Source organism: Kwoniella dejecticola, chromosome 4 (assembly GCF_000512565.2).
Source record: "Kwoniella dejecticola CBS 10117 chromosome 4, complete sequence".
Taxonomy (NCBI): Eukaryota; Fungi; Basidiomycota; class Tremellomycetes; order Tremellales; family Cryptococcaceae; genus Kwoniella; species Kwoniella dejecticola.
In genome coordinates, this window is record NC_089304.1 from 1989941 (window position 1) to 2012612 (window position 22672).

The following is a 22672-nucleotide window of genomic DNA, read 5'->3' on the forward strand; positions in this document are numbered from 1 at the left end:
TGAGATGCGGGGTAAATGCATCATGTCATTTCGTCGAATTATTTTTGGCGAATCTCTGAATTACCCGGTTGCAACGTCATTGATGTTTACTGATTTCTTCTTTACTCATTTCTATCGATTCCTCACTCGTCACACATTCAACGCTGTTATACGCCCAAGAAAGCGACACGAGCAGCACTCGAGGGATACTCGAGATGGGATTATTCTCCATCTTCAGAAAAGTAGGTCATCTGTCCGTCATCGAGACATCTTAGATGAAATTAGGACACCCGACTGACCGTGCACCTTAGTCCTCGCCGCCGGATTACGAGACCCTCCTCGCTCGTCTGGCGACAGACATCAACGAAGCCAAGACTCATCTCTCCGAGATCCGTCTGCGCGAGAGAAGGGTATCGCTCCTGATCAATCTATATGGTATAGCATTATGGGCGATCTGGGTCGGGTTGTGGTGGGTCAACGGCCTACCCCTCGGGTTGATAGGTCTGAGTCACCATGATGCCGAAGGAAGGATTATCGGAGCTGTGGGTATAGCTGGCGCACCTTTCTTGTAAGTCGTGCCTGTATTCGAAGCTCTCTAGCTATCTCTGCCTGAAGCTGACTCCAGGATGTCGTAGTATATGGGGATTGAATCGGTTGATACGTATATGGTTCACAAGACAACGGACTCATGAGGGTAAGTCGGAATTTCAGCACACTTACTGACCATTCCTTCGCTCCGCTGCGCCAGACTAATGACCGTGGAATTCACTTGTGTTTGATGCTCAGAAACTCACCTTCGACTTCTACTCACCAAACAAAGGAAACATCTCGAGGAAATCAAGAAAGCGACGAACTACGATTCCACTCGTAAATTGATTGAACGCTATGATGATCCGTCTGGGGTCGGCAACCCACAGACTCCTCAAAGAAGAACACCTGAATCACCTTCTCCTATGCCTCAAGGGCAAGGACCGGCTCACGCTCAAGCTCCAGGAAGTATAGGCAAAGGAAATAAAGGTATACCTGGACCGGTTGTCGGACCAGGTGGTACCCCTCGTGCACCTGGTCATTTTGCCGGTGTAGGAGGTACTCCTGCACGTGAGTAACTGCTTTCTCCCCAAAGAAAAAGAAAGAAAGCTCGATCGGAAGCGACTTGACTGAATGTTGTCGATTGTCCCCTCACAGCTTCAGGATCGCCAATACCCATTCCGCAAGGTCTTACGCCAGACCAAGCTGCCGCTCTGTCTATGCAAATGCACGCTATTCAGCCTGTCTTACCTACTCCGGAGAAACGATGGTATGATAGGATTGCTGATACTATCCTAGGCGAGGATCCTTGTGAGTTTAATTTCTGCCTCATCATCTCCTTTTCACCCTCAGCCTGTTCCCCAATCTTGCATTCCTCCGTCAACGTAATAGGTCTTCACATTCTTCAGTTTGACTAGAAGGCCTCTGCTGATATTCAAATGAACAATACAGCCCACGCCGCTCAGAGCAAATACGCCTTGGTGTGCGGAGAATGTTTCAGACATAACGGCCTCGTAGGAAGTCAATATGAATGGGAACGAATGCGTAAGTGATGTCCCCTTCAACTGGAATCACACTGGGATCACACAAGGCATGTACAAAGCTGACCCACTTATCGTTTATCGATCCCGCAGAATGGATCTGTCCTCGATGTAATCACCTAAACCCTCCTCCCATCTCGCGAAACCCTTCAGGCTCCAACTTGCCGCCGTCAGGGAACATGCAAATCCAGCAAATTCAACAAACACCTACTAAACCTGCTCAACCTATTCCCGTACCTCATCCTCAACAGCAACAACGCTCGTCGCCTCGACGTAGGCTGAACGGTGAGAAATCGACGCCTCGTTCTTCGAGATTGGGTAAAGAAGTCTTCTCGGCCAGTAGTTCGAGTGATGAAGATGAGGATGGGGACGAGGCTGGAGCCAAGGATAAGAGCTCTGAAGGGATGGATGTCGATGAGAGCTGATTGCAATAGGGGTTATGCGATCTTGGTCTGAGAGGGAAGTCGAGTTGTAGGAGGTTGTGGATGATGTAGGTCGAATGCATATAGTGCTCATTGTCTATCGGAGCATCCGATCATCATGACGCAAAAAGAGTACAAAGCGAAGCATTCTGTACACCCTCTACCGCAAGACCTTGCTGATGCAACATCAGAAGGCGAGCGAACCATCAGACAATTGCAATAGGTGTTGAAAAGTCTGCAGTCATGTCCAATGCCGACACAAGATTCATTAATAATCGTTATCACATCATTGTCTTTGTCATTATATATCATGAATCGCAGTCCGTAAAACCCACCCTCATCAATGTGTTTCTCGGTGTTTACATTTCCAATACCATCCCTTCTCAAGCGTCATTTTGGGATGGGAATAAGTGTCTAAATCATCTTCCAGGTCATTACTAACCCCTTCTTCGTCTTCGTCTAATCTTCCACTTCCTCTGCGGCCTCATCAATCTGTCCCAATTGCAACTTCCCAGCTTGTCGTCGTATCGCTTGTCGGGCTCTCTCTTCTTTGCGAAGCTGTTCTCTCGTCCTCAGGTTCCCCAGATAGCGCAGACATTCCTCCTCGTTCCACATTTCTATCTTATCCTTCTCAAACTCGAAGATCTCCATTTCGTACTTCTTCAGATGATACATCACTTCTTTTCTGAGCTTGACCGTCTCTTCCGGCGGATCGTAAAGATTCTTCCAGTAATTCATCTCTTCTCCATCGGGCTTGACACTGAATTCTTCAATTCCAGTTCCAGTTTTCGAGAGGGTATGATAATATTCTAGACCCGAATGAAAAGTGATCCTCGTCTTCTCAGCTACTGTTGGTTCCGCTGGTGGGTTTCGCTGTCTCCTCCCCTCCTCGAAAGACTTGATCAACAACCCTTTCAGATCCTCATACTCCACCTCGAAATCCCTCCATTGATTCTTCTTGGCCGTCTTCTCAAAATTCCAAACTCTAATTTCCTCCAAATCCGTTTTCCGTCCCAACATACTGAACATGATAGGCAACTGTACTCCGACATGGGGGGAATACCTCACACATCCCATCTGATCGCAGTAGTTACACCCTTTCATCAACCTCATCGTCTTCGCATTCGCAGAGGAAACAGCAGGGTAAAACCCCCATCCATTACTTTCAACTTCATACGAATCCTCAATACACCCATGTGCCTCGTCCCACCAAACCAACTCTAAATTTCTCGTCGACTTCGGTACCCCACTCAGGATCTTTATGAGATACTCTTCCGTCCGTTCGTCTTTTCCAATTTGCATCGTGACCCGATCTAAGCCCCCGCCCATATAAAAGGGGAGTTCACACGGTCTGATCTTGATTGTTATCTCCCTTAACTTCGTGAAGGTCCTGAGTGGTCTCAAGTCCAATTGACGAATGATAACCCTCTCCGCCTGCGTGCATACTTTAGTGAGGAATTGGCATTTCTCGCCGAAGCAGATAATTTCTCCTTCCCCCAAAGAGGTATCGCGTTTCCCCTTGTACAGATGCACCACTTCCAAGTTGGGTAAAGGCTCGATGAATTGCTTGACGAAGGGACATTCATTGATTGAGTGCAAAGACACTTCGACCCGCTTGATGTATCGTAATAAGGAGTTCTTGTTGATCTCGTAGGTCGCTTTCGCTTTCGCTTTGGTCTTAGTCGGGTCCTGGTCTGAGCGATCCGTAGGTGATTTATCATTGTCGAATGATGATTCAAGCGTTAAGTTATCTGATCGTTTTGACCCGACGAAAATATCCCTCATACCACTTCGAACATGTATGTCGCGATATAAGTGCGGTACGGCGGCATGGAAGAAGTTTTTGGATACTTGTAATGTCAAGTACAGGGTGGGTGGCGGGAGGTATGAGCAGATGTGGGAGAGGATGTCCGAGGTGGTCCCTAGTTGGAAGGAAGCTGATTGGGCGATCGTATTGGTATTGGCGTTCTCTGGGGACATCTTGCCTGAGTCGCAAGTACCTCGGCAGTCTGCTATGACGGTCTTGACTATGCACTGCATTTGCAGGACATGAAGAAGGGTGAACGTTGCGGTTGCGAATGCGACTGCTCATGCTCATCAGCACAGGTCATTCCATTGCCGCCTGCAGCATTAAGATTATGCGTTCATGCGAAGCGTGCCTGGCTCATCCGGTATCCGGTTAACGGCTTATCATTACATCATCACTTTGCCACATAGACATGAATGCTGGGTTGCGAAGTGGACACCCAGTACATTGGTCTCAGAATTGAATCAGGCCGCAGAGCTATTGCACAGAGAGATGCACACAACATAGAATATGCAAAAGATAGCACCGTACAACAGATCATCCAATTCCTGAAAGATCATGCATATTTAATCAAAACAGGAGTAGCTTTGATGGATCATCATCAATCGCCCGAATGTGATTGCTTACCTCCTTTTGATCTGCTGAAAGCCTCACGTTCAAGTTCCCAAATCTCTCCCCTTCGATCATCTTCCAACGCCTCGTCCAGCATGTCTATGAGATCTTCCTTGGGCATCAGTTCCGGACGATGAACAGGGTGTTCCCTTATTCGTTCATTCACCTCCGCTAACCGGGTTCGAAGATCCAGTAATTCCGGGGAGGGCATTAAAATGGATTCCCAATACTCCGCTTCTTGCGAGTCAATATGATCTCTTTCTTTGAATTTCAGATAATATTCTTCCGGACCATATACCTTGACTTTGACCGTGGTTTTCCGTCGTCCATCTCTGATATCCCTCTGTCCCGATAGCTCTGATCCTTCCTCTGCTTCTTCCGCTTTCCCTTTTGCTTCTTGATGCCACATACGTGCATTCCACTCAGTCCTAAGTCTCGCCACTTCAGCCTTGGCTTCATCATACCTCCTCCTATCCTTCACACCTTTCTCGAACCCGCGCTCCACCGCTCCGTCATCTTCATGCAACCATCCTTCTCTACCTGTGCCGACATTGTAAACCTCGAGCCGTTCCAGTCGACTGGCGCGGCTCAGACTCTGGCCTATCAATCTATGAACCGTTTCATGGGCTTTTTCACTGTGTAACGTTCCTCCTTCTTGACGACATCCACGCTGATCACAGTAATTACATCCTTTGAACCAATCTTCGTCTTCATAACCACCTCTTGCGCGTTTTGCAGAGCCGCCTCGACCTCCACGTCGACCCAAAATACCAATTCCAAGACCATCTGGGTTCCTGTTTTTGTACTTGTCTATCCTGAATAAGTGCTTTTCATCCCACCATACCAACCTAAGTACTCTCACACTGTCGGGAATAGAGAGGAACGAGTCGTTAAAGTAGATCCCAAAACCATCATCCTCCTCCCCCTCATACTCAGCATCATCGTGGCGGCGATTACCACTGAAAAGCTAAGTATGACCGAGATTCGCAAGGCGTTTGACAGATCCGGAGCTTGATCACCATCTCTTCCAGGTGGGCGAACACGTCTGAAGGGAAAAAACCGTAAGGCAGTTCACGAGTGATCGCTTTCTTAGCGCGGATGCAGGACTGTCGGAGGAATGGACAGGTCGAGTGTATGTACACATCGCGTGGGTTTAGCGTTTCTGGTTGAGCCCCTCTGGCTAGATGTATAACGTCGAGGTTCGGTAGAACTGGAATCGAAAATTTTCGGCTTGGACATTCATCTTTGGAATGTACGTGAGGATGGACGATCTTGATCATTTTTACGGTGGGTCTAGGAAGTGAGGATATGGTAGTTGAGGCTGAAGGTACCAATGAAACGATACCAGCGGAGGTAGGAGTTGGGTCTGGCTCGTCAAGGCCGGCGAGACCGAGATGTAGATTGAAGGCTGCAAAAGGATCCGGCTGGCCGCTCTGATGGAGATCGTATGGTATATACGGGATAAAGATATCTTCCGGATCACCTTGTTTACGATTGAGATATTGAGTAGATCTCCTCGAGGAAGGTAGAAGAGAACCTGGTCAATGATGACAGTTGTACCCCATAAGCGGACGGATGCCGATCGGGAAGACATATTGTCGAAGGATTTTTTCAGCGAGTCGAGCCTGAGACGTGTAGGTTCGTTGTCAAGGTCGAAGCTTGTATACACCAGAGAAGTAAGAAAGTGCAGAGAAGATGGGGACCGAGACGTCAGAAAATCATAGCATTGACGTAGTGGCGATTTTCCGGAGACTATTATAGGTTGTCAGTCGAAGTGATGACGACGCTATGGTGTGCATTGTTTCGCATGTCGTAGAATCGTACGTATGGTATCATGATGAATATCGCACTACTTGGACCCGGGACATCGGGAAACTTCTACAGTTCGAAGTATTTGGGGCGAAGTGGCTCGCATCAGGTGCCATCCGGTTACTACCTTTTGTATCACGAAAGACACTTCGCGGCGGCCTATCGCACGGAGAGAGCGGTCACGCACCGGACTCGGCTTGTATCGACACCTAGCCTGAAGACATTCGTCCATCTTAACGTGCCAGCGTGTTCAATTTGTAAAGAAGCTCAGCCTGTAAATGGACGGTTTTGTCGAAAGGAGGCTCAGCAGAATGTTCGTCGTCCGAATCCATCTGTCCACGTTGGGGTATCACTCAATTTCTCAATTTGTTCCAGAAGTCCGACGACTCTTCAGTACATCATTAGGATGTTAGGTATGACCGCTGGATCAGTATTCGGCTTTGCGGATTGTGATGCAAGATCGCCCTCAAGTGAGATTCGCTTCTCTACAACCCACGCAAAGACACACCAGTTCCTTCAAAATCCGGGTCGTCGGGCAGTATTGGTTCACTTGCCTGATTTGGATTTTTACCGCCATCGACGGGAAGTATAATTTAAGTCGCTAATGCAAATTATGTCTAAAGCTCGTACTTGTGAAGCGGACTCGCGTGACGCCATCTTGCCGCCCATACGTCTATGACTGCTAAAATGAAACGAAAAGAACAGGAAACAAAGAAATGAAGATGATTCGTTGATAATTCATAAACGTGCACGCGACCAGTTTCAGATATTACTTTTGTCAGGGTGATTCTAATCCCGAATAGAAGGAGCTTCATAATAATAAGAAAGTGTGAAGGATTTTTCCTAATAGCGCTTCGTTATGTCAGAATTGCTATTTGTAGTAATTTACACAGTTACGCCGGGGGTATTTGCCGATGGTGCCTTTCCTTCATAGCATGAGCTGGATTCGTACTACTTTTTGCAACTCAAAGAGGATTTTAGCGTTTAGAGACATGTCCAAAGTCTGCTATGTAGACGGATGCATGTATGTATGTATTGTACAGCTAAGAGAACATTCTGTCACGCTCGTCTCTTCCATCTTACCTGTATATGTACGCACCGCCAAGTAGGTTCCAATCGACACCGAATATCCATATATCACTGCCGAACGCACAAGCAATAGTTGATTGTCCTCACGAGAATCCACACACGTTCGTTATCTTGCATCTCAATTCGAACATCGACATATCGGCATCCGGCCAAATTTCCCAAATTTCTGGAACTTTGAACATCATCAGTATTAGATTAGACAATCAGTCAAGCGAGCAGCTCACTATCATCATACACACACCAACAGGATATAACTCGTCATCATTTGGGAGTGGTGCACGCATCCACCCACATCTTGACACCAGATCAAGCCGGATGATAACGCCAATCATTGATAAGATCCCTTTCAGCTGTTCATCCTAATTGCGCTTTCTCTTAAGCTCGAGCCCCTTGAAACACCTTGAATACTCTCCGACGCTCCGACGAGGTCGATTCAAAGTCTTTCGTGGAGATGTCGACATCAACAGCAACGTCTCATGCTGCTTCCCCAATCACTTACCCATCAAACGGAGGGCAAGGGCAAGGGCAAGAAGGGGAATTATTCTCGTTGGACTTCTTAGCTTTAGCGGGATTGGATTCTGGAATGTCCGCTCCACAGGATATGACCTCGCCCACCAGTCCGATCAATGGTCATAATCATCTCAAGGAGAATCACTCGATACAACACCAATTGCAACATTGGGAACAAAGCAGCAATCAAGCGGGACCGTCCACTTATTCGCACCTGCAAGCACATCCCCACGCACCTTCTCAAAACAGTGCAGCGACTGGGACCAGGACAACAAGCAACGATGTCGAGAATGATCATCCCAGAGCACGCGGGAGAAGCAATGGTAGCCGGAAAGATGCTGAGAACGCTATGGATCTAGATCAGCCTGACCTCGATCGTCTAGCTCAAACCCAGCAGGATGGTATCAATGGTATAGATTCAGGCGGGGGAAGTCAGGAATACGACGCTTTGCAGGCTGCTTTACTCCAACATCAGGTGATTGCATTCATCCTTTCTATCTCGCAGCGACCTGCTGACGCCCGGTATCTGTCTGCAGCTACAGGGCATACATATGCAGTCTCCTCTGGGATTTGACATCAACAACCCTCAATTCCCTCTTGCGCAGATGTTTCTTTCCTCGCCCGGCGCGCAGATGGCTCAATTGCAACAATTTATGCAGAGTGAGAATGGTGGGCAGGAAGCATCAAAGCCAAAGCACCGAGGCAGTATAGACAGGAATTGGCAGCCAGGTCTAGGAGGTATGCCGACTCCAGGTTCGTGGGACATGTCGCAATGAATCCCAAACTCAGCCAGATTTGCTGATCGTGGATGCCAATTCACAGGACCTAGCGGAGAGATAATACCGCAAAATCGGCAAGAGGCAATGTCCCCGATGCATCTTGAGATGCTTGCTCGTGCTCAGTCGGAATTTGGTGGAGACGTGAGTGTTTTTTGGACCTCACAAATCAAGAGATGTTTCTCGCCTTGGATTAAGACAAACGAATTGAAAGGCTGACCACCATATCACTTCAATTGATGATTTGCAGCCAAACATGCTACCGCTTCTCTCACCGGCACTATCACACGCTACTTCGACATCTTTCAACTCCCCTTCCACTCAGATCGCTTTCAACGCTCAAAGTCAGCAGGCGCCAGGCCAACAAGGCGGCAACAGATCCCCTCTGGAGCAGTTGCAAGAGCAGCAACGTCAATTCCAGGAGCAACTTGCTGTATTGCAACAACGTCAGCTAGAAATGCAGGCTACTGCGGCCGCTGTCGTAGCTGCTTCTTCGAATTCACCCTTTGTTGGCGGTTCAAACCCCTCTTCCGGACCCTCAAGACCAGCTACAACCCCTGGGACGGCCATGACCCCCACTTCAGCAGGTTTCTTCTCGCCGCTGACTTCCCCAGCACTGGAAGCTACAAACCGAGTTCAACAGCAGCATTTCAATCGGCACCAATTCTCACCAGCTTTCAATGCTCAGCAAGCTCGGACTCCTCATCCTCTCAGTGCCCTCTCCTCGCCAGCCCTGAATCCCGTGGGATCGAGTGGAGGAGCTCAGCAGACACTCTCTCCCGCTTTAGGCCCTCAGACTGGGGCTGATCTCAGTGATCCGGATTATTTACGTGCTTTGGTAGGCATGTTAGATGGCGATCCGCAGGGTATCGGTCAATCAGCGCAACAGGCGAATTATAATTCACCCTCCATGGCCAGCTCATCAAGCGCAGGTCATTCTACCATACTTGCCTCGCCCGCATTGATACCGACAAATCCCTCCGGTACCGGACCCCATCGACATTCCTTACCTGCCAAATCGCGACCTAGCCCGATGTTGAAACCTACAAATCATCGGTCGCACCACCAACGGGTACCATCAGTAACTCCTAACGGCAACGGGCACGGCACGTTCTCCGTACCGACTTCGCCAGCAGTCCAGAAATTCCACCCTAATCCTCCACAGCCCAACATGGTCAATATGGGCTTCTTACCGCCCTCAGCTATCGAGAACCGAAATCTCGCGCCAAGCACAACATCGATGTCTTCTGCATCCACCCCTTCGCCTGTCGATCTGAGTCACATCATGCCTCCTCCACCTGTCCCGTCCAACAATACCTCGAAGACTCGAAAAGGCGTCGCACCAATGACGCCAGCCAGTCTGATGAACCTAGGATCCGCGCCGCCGAATCTGGATCTACACCAAAACCAGAATTTCATGATGGAGGATACTCGATTAGGCCCAAATGGAGCAATACCGCCCCCTGCGCCTGCGCCGGCCAAACGAGGTGCCTCTGGAAATGCAGGTAAGACCACGAGGAAGCAGAATGTAAGCAGTAGCAACGGTGCGGGAACTGGCAAGAAGGGCGCGGGAAATAAGGCAGTTCCTGTCGGCGGTGGGACAGGAGGTGGCAAGAGGACACTGGCAATTCGGCCCCAGAGCGGGGCAGCGTCGCGAGCTGGTAAGTGGCGGACCTCTCGTTTAATTGCACGGCGCATTGGACACGAACGCTGAATTTTCGTTGATCATCGCAGTCAAACCCCCTCCACCGCCTAGTGAGCCTGAACATCGCAAAACATCGCACAAAGCCGCCGAACAAAAACGACGAGATTCCCTCAAAGCAGGATTTGACGAGCTGCGATTATTGTTACCGCCCATCAACGTTGAAGCTCTGGATCCTGAATCGGGCGAACCTATCCCAGGTTCATCAGCTCCTAGATTATTACCTAAATCGAGCTTGGTCCCGGACGATAATCCCAATAGAGGTGTATCCAAGGTCGCTTTATTACGATTCGGCAACGAGTACATCGAAAGGCTTAAAGAAAGGGTAGATAGGCGGGATAATTATATTGAAAGACTGCGGAAGGAAGTGACGAAATTACGAGCGTCCGCAAGCGAGACTGATACGGATATCCAAGAAGGGCTGGACGATGAGGAGCTCAATCTCGACGACGATGAGGCGGAGGATGAAGAAGCAGAAGATCAAGGGGATGTATTGGATTACGATTGGCGAGAAGGGGAAGAAGAAGAATTTGATCCGCCCGCTTTGACTCTGGCTTTACCGGATGATATCTTAGATGAAGACGGTAATGCTGAACTCCTAGATGGCGAGGGGGCTTCAGAAGGAGAGGAGGGAGGAATTGATGGAGAAGAGGTGGATGAAAATATGGAGACCGCCCCCGCCCAAATTCAGAAGAAGAAGAATGGCGCCACCAATAACAATAACAATAATAAGAAATCGAAAGCCTCCTCTTTCACTTCTGCGTCGAATGGCAATAGCTTGACGAGTAAAAGTCCAGCTTTGAAAGCTGTCGCCTCGTCGAGAAGGCCCAGCCTGTTAAGGGGGAACAGCAGTACTGCTACGGTGACTAGCAAGAAGTGACCTAGATAAAGTACAGTGTAGTATTCTAGCCTGTTCTGGGGAAAAAAAACAAATGTTCGGCGATGAGCTGAATCTGATGGGCGATGGACGATGGACAATACTTGAAACTCAAATGAAAAGGAACGATCTCAGAATAACAATAATAACCATCGGTTCGAGTCAATTGCGGACGAGAACGAGATTGAGATTGAATTTGAAATTGAAGTCGAAGTTCAAAATAGATAAAATACACATACATATCTTGTTGTTTCCAGTAGCTTTCATCCATTATAATGCATGATGCGAATATGCACCCTGCCAGGCATTCATGTTCTCCGTACTAAATGACCTCGATGCAGGGGGCTCGAGCATTCGCAAGGTGTGCGATCTCTTGCCATTAAATCGTGAAAAGGAACAGATCTGGATGAAGTACCAGGCAAGCGTCTCCTCCCTGTCGCAAGTACACCAGGCCATTGAAAGTCTTGACTTGAAGTTGATCTCAGTCAAAGCGCGAAATCAAGGGCGACTACTCCATGAGTTCCGGGTATATTTGACCTGCATTGTGAATAAAGGCTAAGGCAGTAGCGGAAGTGCATATCGTGCAAGACGAGCTTGCATAGCTTGCATAGCATGTATGTGTGTATATTTTTCATATCTATACATGAACAAGTAGCACGGAGCCTCGTTTGGCTCGTAAAAGCAAGACAGCCATAGCATAGCACAGCGTAGCATGCAGATACAGATGCATAGAAGATACAATGTACCCCACCAATCTCCAAGAAGTCCATGCAGTCCATGACAACGTGGCTTAGAACATCCTTCGTACAGGCTCGATAATTGCGCCAGGCTATCAAATTGTATCTGTATCAGCTCATTCTCACCATCATAAAGGACCACACACGTTGGGTGGAGAAGCAGCGACAAGGGGAAGGTGGTATTGACAATGGGGAATCGGCAGTCGACAGTCGACAAGACTTACCTTCTTGACAACTCTGGGGAGAGTCCCTTTCTGGAACCCGCTCCTCGAATTCCACTCGCTTCCCACGGGAGTCGCGAAGCTCCGCTCGTACTGCTCTTTCGAGGTGTAGGGGTACGGCAAGTCCTGTAAAAGGAATTGCGAGGCCCGCTTGTCTTTCTTCTCAGTTATGATCACGTTGGATCGTTTGAAATCTTTCCTCTGGGTGGGCTCGATACCCTGAGTCTTCACTAAGAATTTCGGGTTGACATTCTTCTTCTTCTTCGCTCCTTTGCCTCCCCATGAGCCCTGTCAATTATCAATTCGAGATTAGCTGGACGGTCCTTGCCTGGATTGACGTGGTGAAGTGAATTCTGCATTTGACAGGATTGAAAACCAACAAAAAACAAAACCCCCAAAACAAAACCAGAAAAAAAAAAGCAAAGAAAAGCAAACCCACCCATCCGGGCAACGAGGTATCCTCTGTTTTCGGCGCATCAGCCTCGACTTGTCTTTCTTTCTCCCTCTCGAACTCTTCAACCACATTATCACCCGCGAACGCCTGGGCCACAAGATCACGCTGTTGGAAAGCTTTGATACCCTTCCCTGCAATCGGTAACAGCTCCGCGTCCGAGTCCTCCTCATCATCACTACCACCGTTGACTTGCGCTTTGCTGTATTGACTCTTGTCTTTCTTGTTCTTGTGCTTGTCAGCGGACGGCTTGGTTTCAAGGGAGATTTCAACTTTCTCATCGTCCAATTCGGCTTCTTTACCTTTGACCGCCTTCTTCAGCGCCCTAGTGACTTTATCTTCTGCCTTAGCATTGGCTGATCCCACTATAGTATTACGTTTTCGCGATGGTCCAGCTGAGGCAGTTGAGGTCAGCCATGGGTTATGATCCGCGAATGGCTCCTCGATGGGAGGGGAAGGGGCTCGGGGTTTCGACAACGCAGATGGGCGATTGACTTGGGCTGCTGGTTCATGTGTCTCTTCTGGCTGTTCGTCCTGGGTTGCAATCTGCAACTGCTCGTCAGCCTAGCTTTATATAAGCGAACGGATCCGGCAAAAAAGCTACTCACTGCGCCTCGCCCTGAAAAGACCATCCTGCCTTCATTACCACCAACTCTGAGCATGCTCGCCTCTTCACCCTCGTCATCTTCCTCATCTCCATCGCTCGCACCGTCATAATCGCCACCAAACATCTGGATGTCCCTTCGTAGCTCCGCTTCCGTCTCAGCGACCTTCTTCATATTTCTCTCCTCCGCCTTCTTCATGAAAGCCATTTGCATCAGTCCTTTTCCGGCTTTGCCCTTCGCTTCTTGCTCGGTAGCATTCTTCGCGTCCAAAGCAGCCAACTGATCGAAGGCTTTACTCTTGATACCCTCTTCTTCTTCTTCGGATTCTTCCTCTGATTCATCTTCCGAGTCAGAATTCTCATCTTTACCCATAATCTTCCTCGTGAGCCTTTCTTTCATATTGAGCATTTCCTCCTTCGCCCTCCTTCGATCCTCAAGTTCATCTCCATCTCCACCTACGTCCCTTGCCCATCGTCCCGACTTAGCTCCATGACGGAGTGTAGCTCTTTCTCGCGCTCTATCACGTTCCATCTTTTCTCGTTCTTCCGCAGCAGCCTCAGGATCAAGTCTTTCAAGATCTTCCAAATCCATACCCGGATTCTCCTTCGCAGCTCTCTTCCTGGCTAATTTCCTGAAAGTCTTGGATTTGATCTTTGCGACTCGTTTCGCCTTTGCTTCAGCTCGGAACATCAATTCACGCTGATACCTCAGCCCATCCCTCCTCTCCTTGATCTCTTCAAGTGTCATCTCCTGAGCTTCTAAAGCCAAATCCTCCCGCTTGACTAGGGTATCTTCGGTCAAGTTCGCCTTATTCAGTAGCGCTGTGACGGCCGACTCAAGTTGATTGGAAGGTTTGAATCCAGCCAAGACCTCGTTCGTTGACTTAACACCGCCTCGCTGTTCGGGCTGAAGAGGGAAAGATAGATGTTCAGCCTCTTTGACCCGCTTCATTACTCCGGCCCATTTTTGGCCTTCTTCTCGGGTCTTCTCGTACGCTGCTTCTCGGTCTAATCGATCTTGCACTACGGTCGGAAGAGGTGCTGGGACTAAGCCTTGCTTAAGGATCGAGGTGGAAGACTTCTTGTCGGATTTTCCAGGGAGAAGAGCAGATGCTCCAGAGAGTGATGGATGCGAGGATATGAGGGATGACAGGTCTAGCTTTTGATCTGAGAAAGTGAAAACAGATCAAATCGCTGAATGAGCATATGGAGATGGCTGGCTTTGTGCATGCTGAAACTTACTGTTTTTCAAGGCAAGGTCGCCGTTCTCCTTCAGACCTGGTCCCGATACAACCGGTAAAATTCTACGTTTCTTATCTGACTTCTCGACGTCGTTCTCAGAGCCTGCTTTACGCTTCTTGTCGGCTGAAGCGAGCGAGTCCACGAATGCGTCTAAGCCATCTATGCTCTCGCCGGCTTCCTCCTCATCCTCTGACAGACCCGAGTCCGACTCCTCGTCTTCGTCTTCGTCATCATCATCCTCGTCCTCGTCCTCGTCCTGCACTTCTTGATCATCTTCCGCCTCATCATCATCATTCTCGTCTTCCTCGTCCGATCCTTCGTCATCAAGATCCAGCTCGTCGTCATCGCTGACTTCATCGTCCTCTTCGATAGGCGAAGGTTCCTTCTTGAGTTTCTTGCCTTTCCCCTTATCTTTCAGCTCGTTCTCTCCTTCACTCTCGTCCAAGTTGACTGTGAGGGGTATAGCAGCCTAGACGAGCCATACCGAAAATCGCCTGGATCAGCGCGGTTCCTGCGTTCGCACGGAGACAAGCTTGAATTGGATTTACCTTCCGCACTACCTCTTTAGCTTTCGATTTCCCTTTCTTGCCTTTGCCTTTATCCAGTTCCCGAAATACATCGCCCCATCGTTCTTCATCACTTCCATCTGATCCCCATGCCTCATCCGAATCGATATCAGATTCGTCGCTCTCAACTTCCCCCGGATTATCATCATCGGCAATCATCATAGCTACTCGCTTGATTCTACTTTGCATATCCTCATCTTCGTCGTCCGACTCATCCCTCCTTCTCGATGGTCCAGCAGCTTCGAGTTCATCTTTCGACACTGATAATTGCGCTGCAGAAGTTCGATGTCGTTTGGGTAATGCCGGGATATAGGTATAAGCGTTAGAAGGATCTTGTCTCCTCTTGGCCTTTGCCGAAGAAACGGGCTTCGACTTTTTGGTCGTCGAAGAGGTCGAGGCGGAGAAAGGCTGAGATCCCCTTGCCATCTTGCCTGGTTGAGTGCAGCCTTGTATTGTTGAATCAGTCTGATGCCAACCATCAACTAACTACTTATGGACGTCTAAGAACATCTATCCATGACCATCCCAAAAAAGTTGAACCTTTGATGTGGAGGTGACCGAGCACAACGTGTATCATAAATGAGCTGCCCACATAATCCTGGATGATGGGATAACGCCACTTTTCGCTTTTCCGCGGTGATTCGGATCATTCCCCTCTGCGCCTGGCTCAGAGGTAGTCGCTTGCTGCATCTTGTGCGTTGGTCGCTATTGACTTCTAGGACTGACGAAATACTATCAATAGTCATCTCGGACCCGGTCAACACCTTCTGTAAGCTCATCCCCGGCTCAATCTCCCGCTCCGTGTCAGTCTCGCTCATCGGATTTGTGCAGGAAATTCTTCGAAATGTTCGCTTCTCGACTCTCTTCTTCCCTCCGAGCTCTCCCTCGACAAGCTTCGGCCGTTCGAATGGCCCGAAGAGGTTACGCTGAAGCTGCTGGTGCCGATGGGAAGTTACAATTGAGTTTGGTGTTACCTCATCAAGTGGGTGTTCTCCTTCTTATCACAATCGAAAAAGCGGTATACAATGTGCGGCTTGCGAGATGCTAATGATGATTTCTCGAATTCTTCCTTAATCTTCAATTTAATTAAAACAACTGCCACCCCTAACGATCATCTCTGTCCGCAACAACAAACAACAACATGATGATGCTGCGTATGCTACCCCTCATTGTCTACCCCTACGAATCGGCAGTCTCTCTATTCTTCAGCCGGTGTCATCCAAGTCAACTTGCCTGCCGCTACCGGTGACATGGGTGTGCTCGCCAACCACGTTGCTTCCGTCGAAGCCCTTCGAGCCGGTGTGGTTGAGGTCATCGAGGAGAACGGTCAAGCTGGAAAGAAATGGTTCGGTGAGTAGGCGGAGTGCTTCCTGTCAGATCCAATAGAGAAGAATGCGAGGAATCGAAGGGGTGTCGGCCGAGATTATCTGGATAGTGGAAATGAGGTAGTGGGACAGGAAAACATCGCGGTCATATATATGTGGTTTGACGCTGGACAGAAGTGGTGCTCGATGATCTTCGGATAGTTGTGGACGACGAAATGAAGGAGATACGATCAGAAAGTGGAATGGAGAAACACCAGAATTACGGGAGATCACGGATTGTGCACAATCGCCCACGATGCTGACAGGTGACTCGTCTTAGTTTCTTCCGGTTTCGCTACCGTCCACGGAAACAACACCCTCACCATCAACGCCGTCGAGGCATACCCTCTGGACAACTTCTCCGCCGAGGTGAGTTGGTTGGGGGTGCGGGCTTCCGCTCCATATCATATCTCAATAATTCCACGTCGCATCACTAGAATCAGCAGAAACGCCTCTCCGTTCCGTGCTTCTAATTGGTATCTGAATGCCCATATTTCGCTATGCTAACTTGCTGGATCCATCCGCAGAACATCCGATCCGGTCTCGCAGATGCCAACCGAGTCCTCTCCTCCTCCGCCCCCGAATCCGAAAAGGCCGAAGCCCGTATCGAAGTCGAAGTGTTCGAGGGTCTTCAAGCTGCTCTCGCCAAGTAAATCATCACGGACTTGGGCTGAGCGTGCTATGACGATAGCAAGTGGAAGGAATAGACAAGGGAATGCAACACATTGCAAACACTGATAAAAGGGATCATATCTAAGAATACAAATGGGTATGAAACCACGAATGACACTGCCTCTATGTCGCCTGAGCTTGCGTGGCGCTCAAAGTACAAATGTCTATCGGATAGTTCAGTGGCTCGAGGGGGCTGGTGCTTCTTGTGATCGTTACATTGTTACACAATGCGATGTCTGGCGGCGGGCTGACTGCTGCGACACTCCGCATAGTATGCTGACTAAATCGACATAAACCTGCAGCCATACTCACACTCGTCCTAGGTCAGATATCGTGTCTGACCGGCGTTTTATGTCCAATCGCTGAATCAATATCATACTGATTCCGCTGTATCGGTTCCGCATGCACAATGAAGTGAATCTTGCATGCTGCATATCAAATTCATCGCTGAGATCACTGATCTCGCTCGACAATACACAATACTTTACTACCCCAGGCATGTACTGTAAATACTTTATTTACCGCATCGTTTAGCATTATTTACCACATTAATGACCGCACCAATTATCAGTCATCAAGCATGATTGATCTCATCACGCCATCCTATAATCGTCTGACTCGCATCGTCCCTCGCAAAATGAGGAAAGACCGATCTAATATCTTCATCAACGTCAAATGGATATTTGATCTGATTTGCCGGATACTCGTATATCGCACGTCTGAGACATCTTCTCGAATTTCGCTCTCGTTGATCTCTGTCTCCTCCAAAATAGATACTCTGAGCCTGAGTCTGAGTTTGGTATTGTCGTTCGATATCTGGTCTATAGGAATAATGCGTTCTGACCAAATCAATCTTCCCTTGGATATCTCTAACAATTTCGTAAATTTGCGAATTGTGTTGATGTCGATTTAACTGAGCGTCATCAGCGTCGTCATTTAGTATTCTCGCTATATCTTGATTTGAGAAAAACAGATCGTCCGCCGTTGAGAAATGTTCCCTTTCGTCCGGCTGAATAAGACCATCACCGTCTTCATAGGTTCCTGCCGCCGCCACAGTCGAGTTACATCCAAATACCAGCTGTCCCCCATTTTCATTCTCATTTTCATTCCCGTACCTATACCCATAGACCTGCCTATTCGCACTTCCTGCATTCCGCAGATAAACTCCCATAGTTTCCCTTTCCAGGTTTTCTAAGCTCGTACCGATCAACCACCCAGGACATCTGATCTCATTACACGGCACATTATACGTATGTTTCCTCCTTGAGGCATCCTCGTGCCAGACCAAATACTGTCTCCGAAGGGTGGGTGTGTATTGGGGGTTGGTAGGTACTTGACTGATCGATTCCCAATTCCCATTCCCAGTCTCAGTAGCACTAGTGCCAATATCTTCAATCACGTTATTGATATGTGTACTACTTGATCTCCCGTAATTATCCTCAAATACAAGAGCACCAGCAACAGCACCAGCAACAGCAGACATTTGAGCATCGAGTGAATCACCGTTTTGAGCTTGAGCTGTATCAGTACCAGTACCAGTATCTTTTAGTTGTACAGGTACGAAAAATCCTTGAAGATGATATCCCTTGATATAATACTCTCCTGAATCTTCATCATATCCTAACGTACCGTCACCCGCATCCGCACCATCGTTGTGATCCTCGACGATCTCCTTGATTTTGGATCTTGTAGCGTCATCAAGGTTCCAGAAATGATCAGAGTCATCCACTAGTCTGGAGGTATGAATCATTCGACCGACTGAGGATACTTCGCTCCATTCGAATTCTACTTCGGGCACATCTGTGAGGCTCATACTGATAATGGAATAGTGTGCAGCAGTGGTCTCGAAGGCGACCGTCAGGTGAGCAGTAATTTCGCGAGATGGTTCAGTTTCAAGGGGCTCTCACTAGGTCAGAACGGTCGAGGATATTCCGTCTGTAGGCAAGCGTGTGTGTGCGCGCAACTAAGAGCAAGTAAAGCGCTACCGCTACGTTAGGCTGTATGAGCAAGACGAGAGGATCGGTGGCGAGAGAGAAGCCGAGGCGAACAACATCTAGTGACCCCACATGCCTTCCTGACGCTAAATGGAGAGAAGCATACTTACACCCACTCTCGCTTCCGTGCAAGATCGAAGTAAGGATATAAGAATGTCATCATACTTGGTTTCTGTTTTGCCATGTGGCAATGCCATCAAGGGAGACGAAATGCTGTCGAAGACGAAAGAACAGAGGGACGATGCATTGACGACTCCGACACGGATGTGGAAACGAATACGAGATAGATGTATTTGGTACTGATAGCTTTCTATTCATCTAAGACTTGTACATCACACACACCTCCCCAGCGACAATCAAGCATCCAACAATCATAGTGACCACAACAGGAATGATATTCCACCTGATGTTCTCTTTCATCGTAATCAGCGTTCCCTTCTGGGCCAAAATTGAGCGCCATAACAGTCCAGCAAGTGATGCGGAGAACCTGCAAAGACAGAACGACCGACAATGCATCGCAGATTAGCCAGACATGATGACACTTCCCGATCCTTTGACAGGTTAATGCGAATCAAAGACTCTCACACAAACGAATATGCCCCGAAATTACTGCCGACTGCTAAAGAAAAGATGGCGCCGTACAAAGATCGATCCGATACCGTCCTAGTAGTTCCCCAGTGCTGTAAGACTCGAGCAAGTAAGATGGTTGCGCCGATATTGGTACCGAAGATCTACCAAGGAAAAAACGAGAGATAATAGGGTCAGCTCCCAGCAGAATTCACGAGACGCAGGGTGGGAAAGGGAACAATGGCTGTCGCCCGAGGCAGGCTGGGGGATGGAAGGGACCGGTACTAGACGAAAGTTCAGAAGCGAGAAGCGAGAGAGAAGCACTCACATTACACCCAATCACACTGAGCACACCCATCAGCCAGACGCTTCCGGCCACTCCCCCGACGGATTCCCAATGTCCCCACCAATCCCCAAACACCCTAATCCATCCTGTGTGCTGAAGTCCTTCGACCAAGATGAAGAAGGAGAACGCGAAGGGGAGTAATGGCCAAGGGCATCTCGAAAGGACGACTGACGTATTCGGGAAATTGTCCGTGAACGGCGACAGGGGACGGAACGGTATAAGTCTCTTCTGTTTGACGGGATCTTGGGGTCTGGCTTCAACAGTAGTATCATCGCCACCATTGGGTCGCTCAGCACCAGTCGTTGCTTGCGGAGCGAGATCAGCGGTATTTCGTTTCTCGGCGACTCCAGTATCAGTGCCAGTGCCAGTGATGCGAGATTGAATTGTCCCTCGCGGTTGCTGCTTCTTCGTCACTCTTTCTTCCCGTTTTCGCCAATCATCGATCAAGTTCCTGATGAAAACCAGACCAGCAGCCGGTACAGTGACCGTCCACACACCCTCGGTACCTTCCAACAGATGTCCCGCACTGAGCCCAACGAGCGAGACGACCGTAATTATGAAGACCGTAGCGTTGAAAACCGCTCCGAAGGGGTCTACAAGCGCATCCCGGGGGTTGATGTGCGGTGGATATATCGTGTGTGGTATCAATCCTTTCTTGTTGAAAACTATCCATTTGAGCGTCGGGAAAAGTATGATCGCCGATCCGATTGTGGGGAGAGCTAGCCATGCTGAATATTTCAAGAATGAAATCCCGAATGCCGAGGTCAACACGAGATTTGTGGGGTTCGAGGAGACGAGGAACGCTGAGACAAGGTTGGATACTTGGAAATGACTAAACAGGAATGCCGTGGGCGGTTCGATCGCTGAATGACTGGTGAAGTAGGATAAGAATGGTGTACCCGATAAAATCAGGGGGTCGTTTCCGAACATCAGACCGATGAGCGCGAAGAACAGGTAGAACGAATTATAGAGTCTTCTGCCGCCGCCAGACGCTGTCGATTTGGAGGAGATCAGGAAGGCGAGATAACGTAGTAGACCGGTGCAATCTAGTGAGATTGAGATGTATGCCTGTGTTGTTTGATTGCGAGTTGGTAATTGTAGGTGGCGCATAATCAGCATAAGATGAGAGACGGACAGACGAATGTGAAAGTCAATCACGAGACGTGTACCCATACATTACAGTGATGAGGGAACAACAAGGAAAACAGTATGTGAAAGTCAACTCACAAAACAAGTAAACAGCGTCATGATATCATAAGGCTTCACTCCACTACTACCCACTATACCCCTTCGAACCACGCTGGGGGGTATACACGTCGACGCCAAGAGCAGCAGAACTCCTATGACAGGTACAGTCCGCAAGTCGAGGGGGAAATACAATCTTTTACACCGACATCTTCTCGCACAAGGTGTATCTGAATCTACCGCCTTTTCCTCTCGAACGTGAACATTACGCTGATCGGGGTCTTGAGGCTGTGCGATATTGCGATTCGTTGAAGAACTCTCGAGCTCTTCGGCGGGGGGTAAAGTGGATGTTTCTCCCACTCCAGCGTTGATCGACGAAGAGGAAGGTGATTTAGGTATCTTCTCGTGCCTTTCACAAGGTATCTCGAACGATATCTTATCTTGGAGGGCATCGCAGCCTCGAGATAGGAAAAGAGGAAATGGGATCCGTAAAGGGTAAATAACCAGTGCGTCTACACCAAGGCCATCAGCATTGTTCTGCTATCAATGTCACCTCCTCTTCTCTGCAGGGCGGATCGTGCTAATGATGATCGTCCCTCGGGGCCGATAAACCCTGGAGAGACTCAACTTACTACAGACGAAGAATACAATAAGCGTAACTATCGATCTAGCATCTATGGATCTATCCGAACCATCTTCCAATGGTGTGATGGCCATCCTGGCAGAATGATAGAATGATTCCACTTGAGGCTACAAGTATCCGATGGGAATCGAATTGGAATTGTAATTGAGGCAGATTAGACTCGATGTTATCTGGTCATCTTCAAGCTATATAGAAACAAATATCCAACTCGAGACAGCGCTTCTTTCGACGTAATGATGAATGGTGGCCAAGTATCAAAGGAAATTTGACATTTTGCAGTGTCTGTCTACATGAGTATGGTCTTGCAATCCAAAATGACACCAAAATGACATAAGATACCAAAATAAAAGGAAAGACGAGCGAGCTGCGGCTTTTGATGGTCACGCACGTGCATCCTAGTGAAACTCCCCTCAATATCCCACGAGGCACCGATTACCCCGGATCAACTGTGCCTGATACCAATAATCACCGACCTAGACGAGATCAGATTGATTATTGGTATTGGCCATCACTTCATCTGTGTACAGTAAGACTAGATAATATGTATATCTATCGAAGATGTCAATATGTGGACGATTATGGTGATGGTAGTTGATATGATATGGTTTGATATCAAAATACGAGATATGATATGAATGTATCAGATATAACCTTAGACCCGAACGAGATATATTATTCCAAGAGCAAAAACAAAGACATGGTGAAGACAAGATAAGATAACGGATATGAAAACAGAGATGATGACACAGATGATGGTATATTAGAAAAACAGTGTATATTTGTATATGACAATGACAATCTTGAAAGCAATGGAAGCCCCAAAAACAAAAAACAAAAACAAGAATAACCGGAAACTATGTATACTTAGGTCATGCAATATCGCATTATTGCGTTGATGTGATATGTTGATTGATGCGCTGAGATTTTGA

General features: G+C 48.3%; 8 protein-coding genes across 8 annotated transcripts; 3 read left to right on the forward strand and 5 right to left on the reverse strand.

Annotated features, from left to right (window-relative positions):
* Nucleotides 1-194: 194 nt before the first annotated feature.
* Nucleotides 195-1972, forward strand: I303_104004 (uncharacterized protein; the record flags this gene model as incomplete). Its single annotated transcript, XM_065968891.1, has 8 exons — nt 195-221; nt 291-547; nt 615-673; nt 766-975; nt 1024-1077; nt 1165-1317; nt 1459-1551; nt 1641-1972. 8 exons carry the CDS (start codon nt 195-197, stop codon nt 1970-1972), a joined length of 1185 nt encoding a protein of 394 aa, XP_065824963.1.
* Nucleotides 1973-2428: 456 nt separating this feature from the next.
* Nucleotides 2429-3949, reverse strand: I303_104005 (uncharacterized protein; the record flags this gene model as incomplete). Its single annotated transcript, XM_018407333.1, has 1 exon — nt 2429-3949. One exon carries the CDS (start codon nt 3947-3949, stop codon nt 2429-2431), a length of 1521 nt encoding a protein of 506 aa, XP_018264141.1.
* A 428-nt stretch (nt 3950-4377) lies between these two features.
* I303_104006 (uncharacterized protein) lies at nt 4378-5668 on the reverse strand (the record flags this gene model as incomplete). The annotated part of the gene is made up of 2 exons (XM_018407334.1): nt 4378-5355; nt 5408-5668. The coding sequence occupies 2 exons, from the start codon at nt 5666-5668 to the stop codon at nt 4378-4380; spliced, it is 1239 nt and encodes a 412-aa protein (XP_018264142.1).
* Nucleotides 5669-7737: 2069 nt separating this feature from the next.
* I303_104007 (uncharacterized protein) lies at nt 7738-11154 on the forward strand (the record flags this gene model as incomplete). The annotated part of the gene is made up of 5 exons (XM_018407336.2): nt 7738-8271; nt 8333-8549; nt 8619-8716; nt 8823-10233; nt 10307-11154. 5 exons carry the CDS (start codon nt 7738-7740, stop codon nt 11152-11154), a joined length of 3108 nt encoding a protein of 1035 aa, XP_018264144.2.
* Nucleotides 11155-11941: 787 nt separating this feature from the next.
* Nucleotides 11942-15398, reverse strand: I303_104008 (uncharacterized protein; the record flags this gene model as incomplete). Its single annotated transcript, XM_018407337.1, has 6 exons — nt 11942-11980; nt 12113-12397; nt 12549-13106; nt 13169-14331; nt 14407-14875; nt 14955-15398. 6 exons carry the CDS (start codon nt 15396-15398, stop codon nt 11942-11944), a joined length of 2958 nt encoding a protein of 985 aa, XP_018264145.1.
* A 418-nt stretch (nt 15399-15816) lies between these two features.
* I303_104009 (uncharacterized protein) lies at nt 15817-16989 on the forward strand (the record flags this gene model as incomplete). The annotated part of the gene is made up of 4 exons (XM_018407338.1): nt 15817-15954; nt 16166-16322; nt 16617-16705; nt 16864-16989. 4 exons carry the CDS (start codon nt 15817-15819, stop codon nt 16987-16989), a joined length of 510 nt encoding a protein of 169 aa, XP_018264146.1.
* A 593-nt stretch (nt 16990-17582) lies between these two features.
* On the reverse strand, nt 17583-18821 carry I303_104010 (uncharacterized protein; the record flags this gene model as incomplete). Its single annotated transcript, XM_018407339.1, has 1 exon — nt 17583-18821. One exon carries the CDS (start codon nt 18819-18821, stop codon nt 17583-17585), a length of 1239 nt encoding a protein of 412 aa, XP_018264147.1.
* A 499-nt stretch (nt 18822-19320) lies between these two features.
* Nucleotides 19321-21817, reverse strand: I303_104011 (uncharacterized protein; the record flags this gene model as incomplete). The annotated part of the gene is made up of 5 exons (XM_018407340.2): nt 19321-19489; nt 19588-19733; nt 19898-20983; nt 21143-21612; nt 21733-21817. The coding sequence occupies 5 exons, from the start codon at nt 21815-21817 to the stop codon at nt 19321-19323; spliced, it is 1956 nt and encodes a 651-aa protein (XP_018264148.2).
* Nucleotides 21818-22672: the final 855 nt, after the last annotated feature.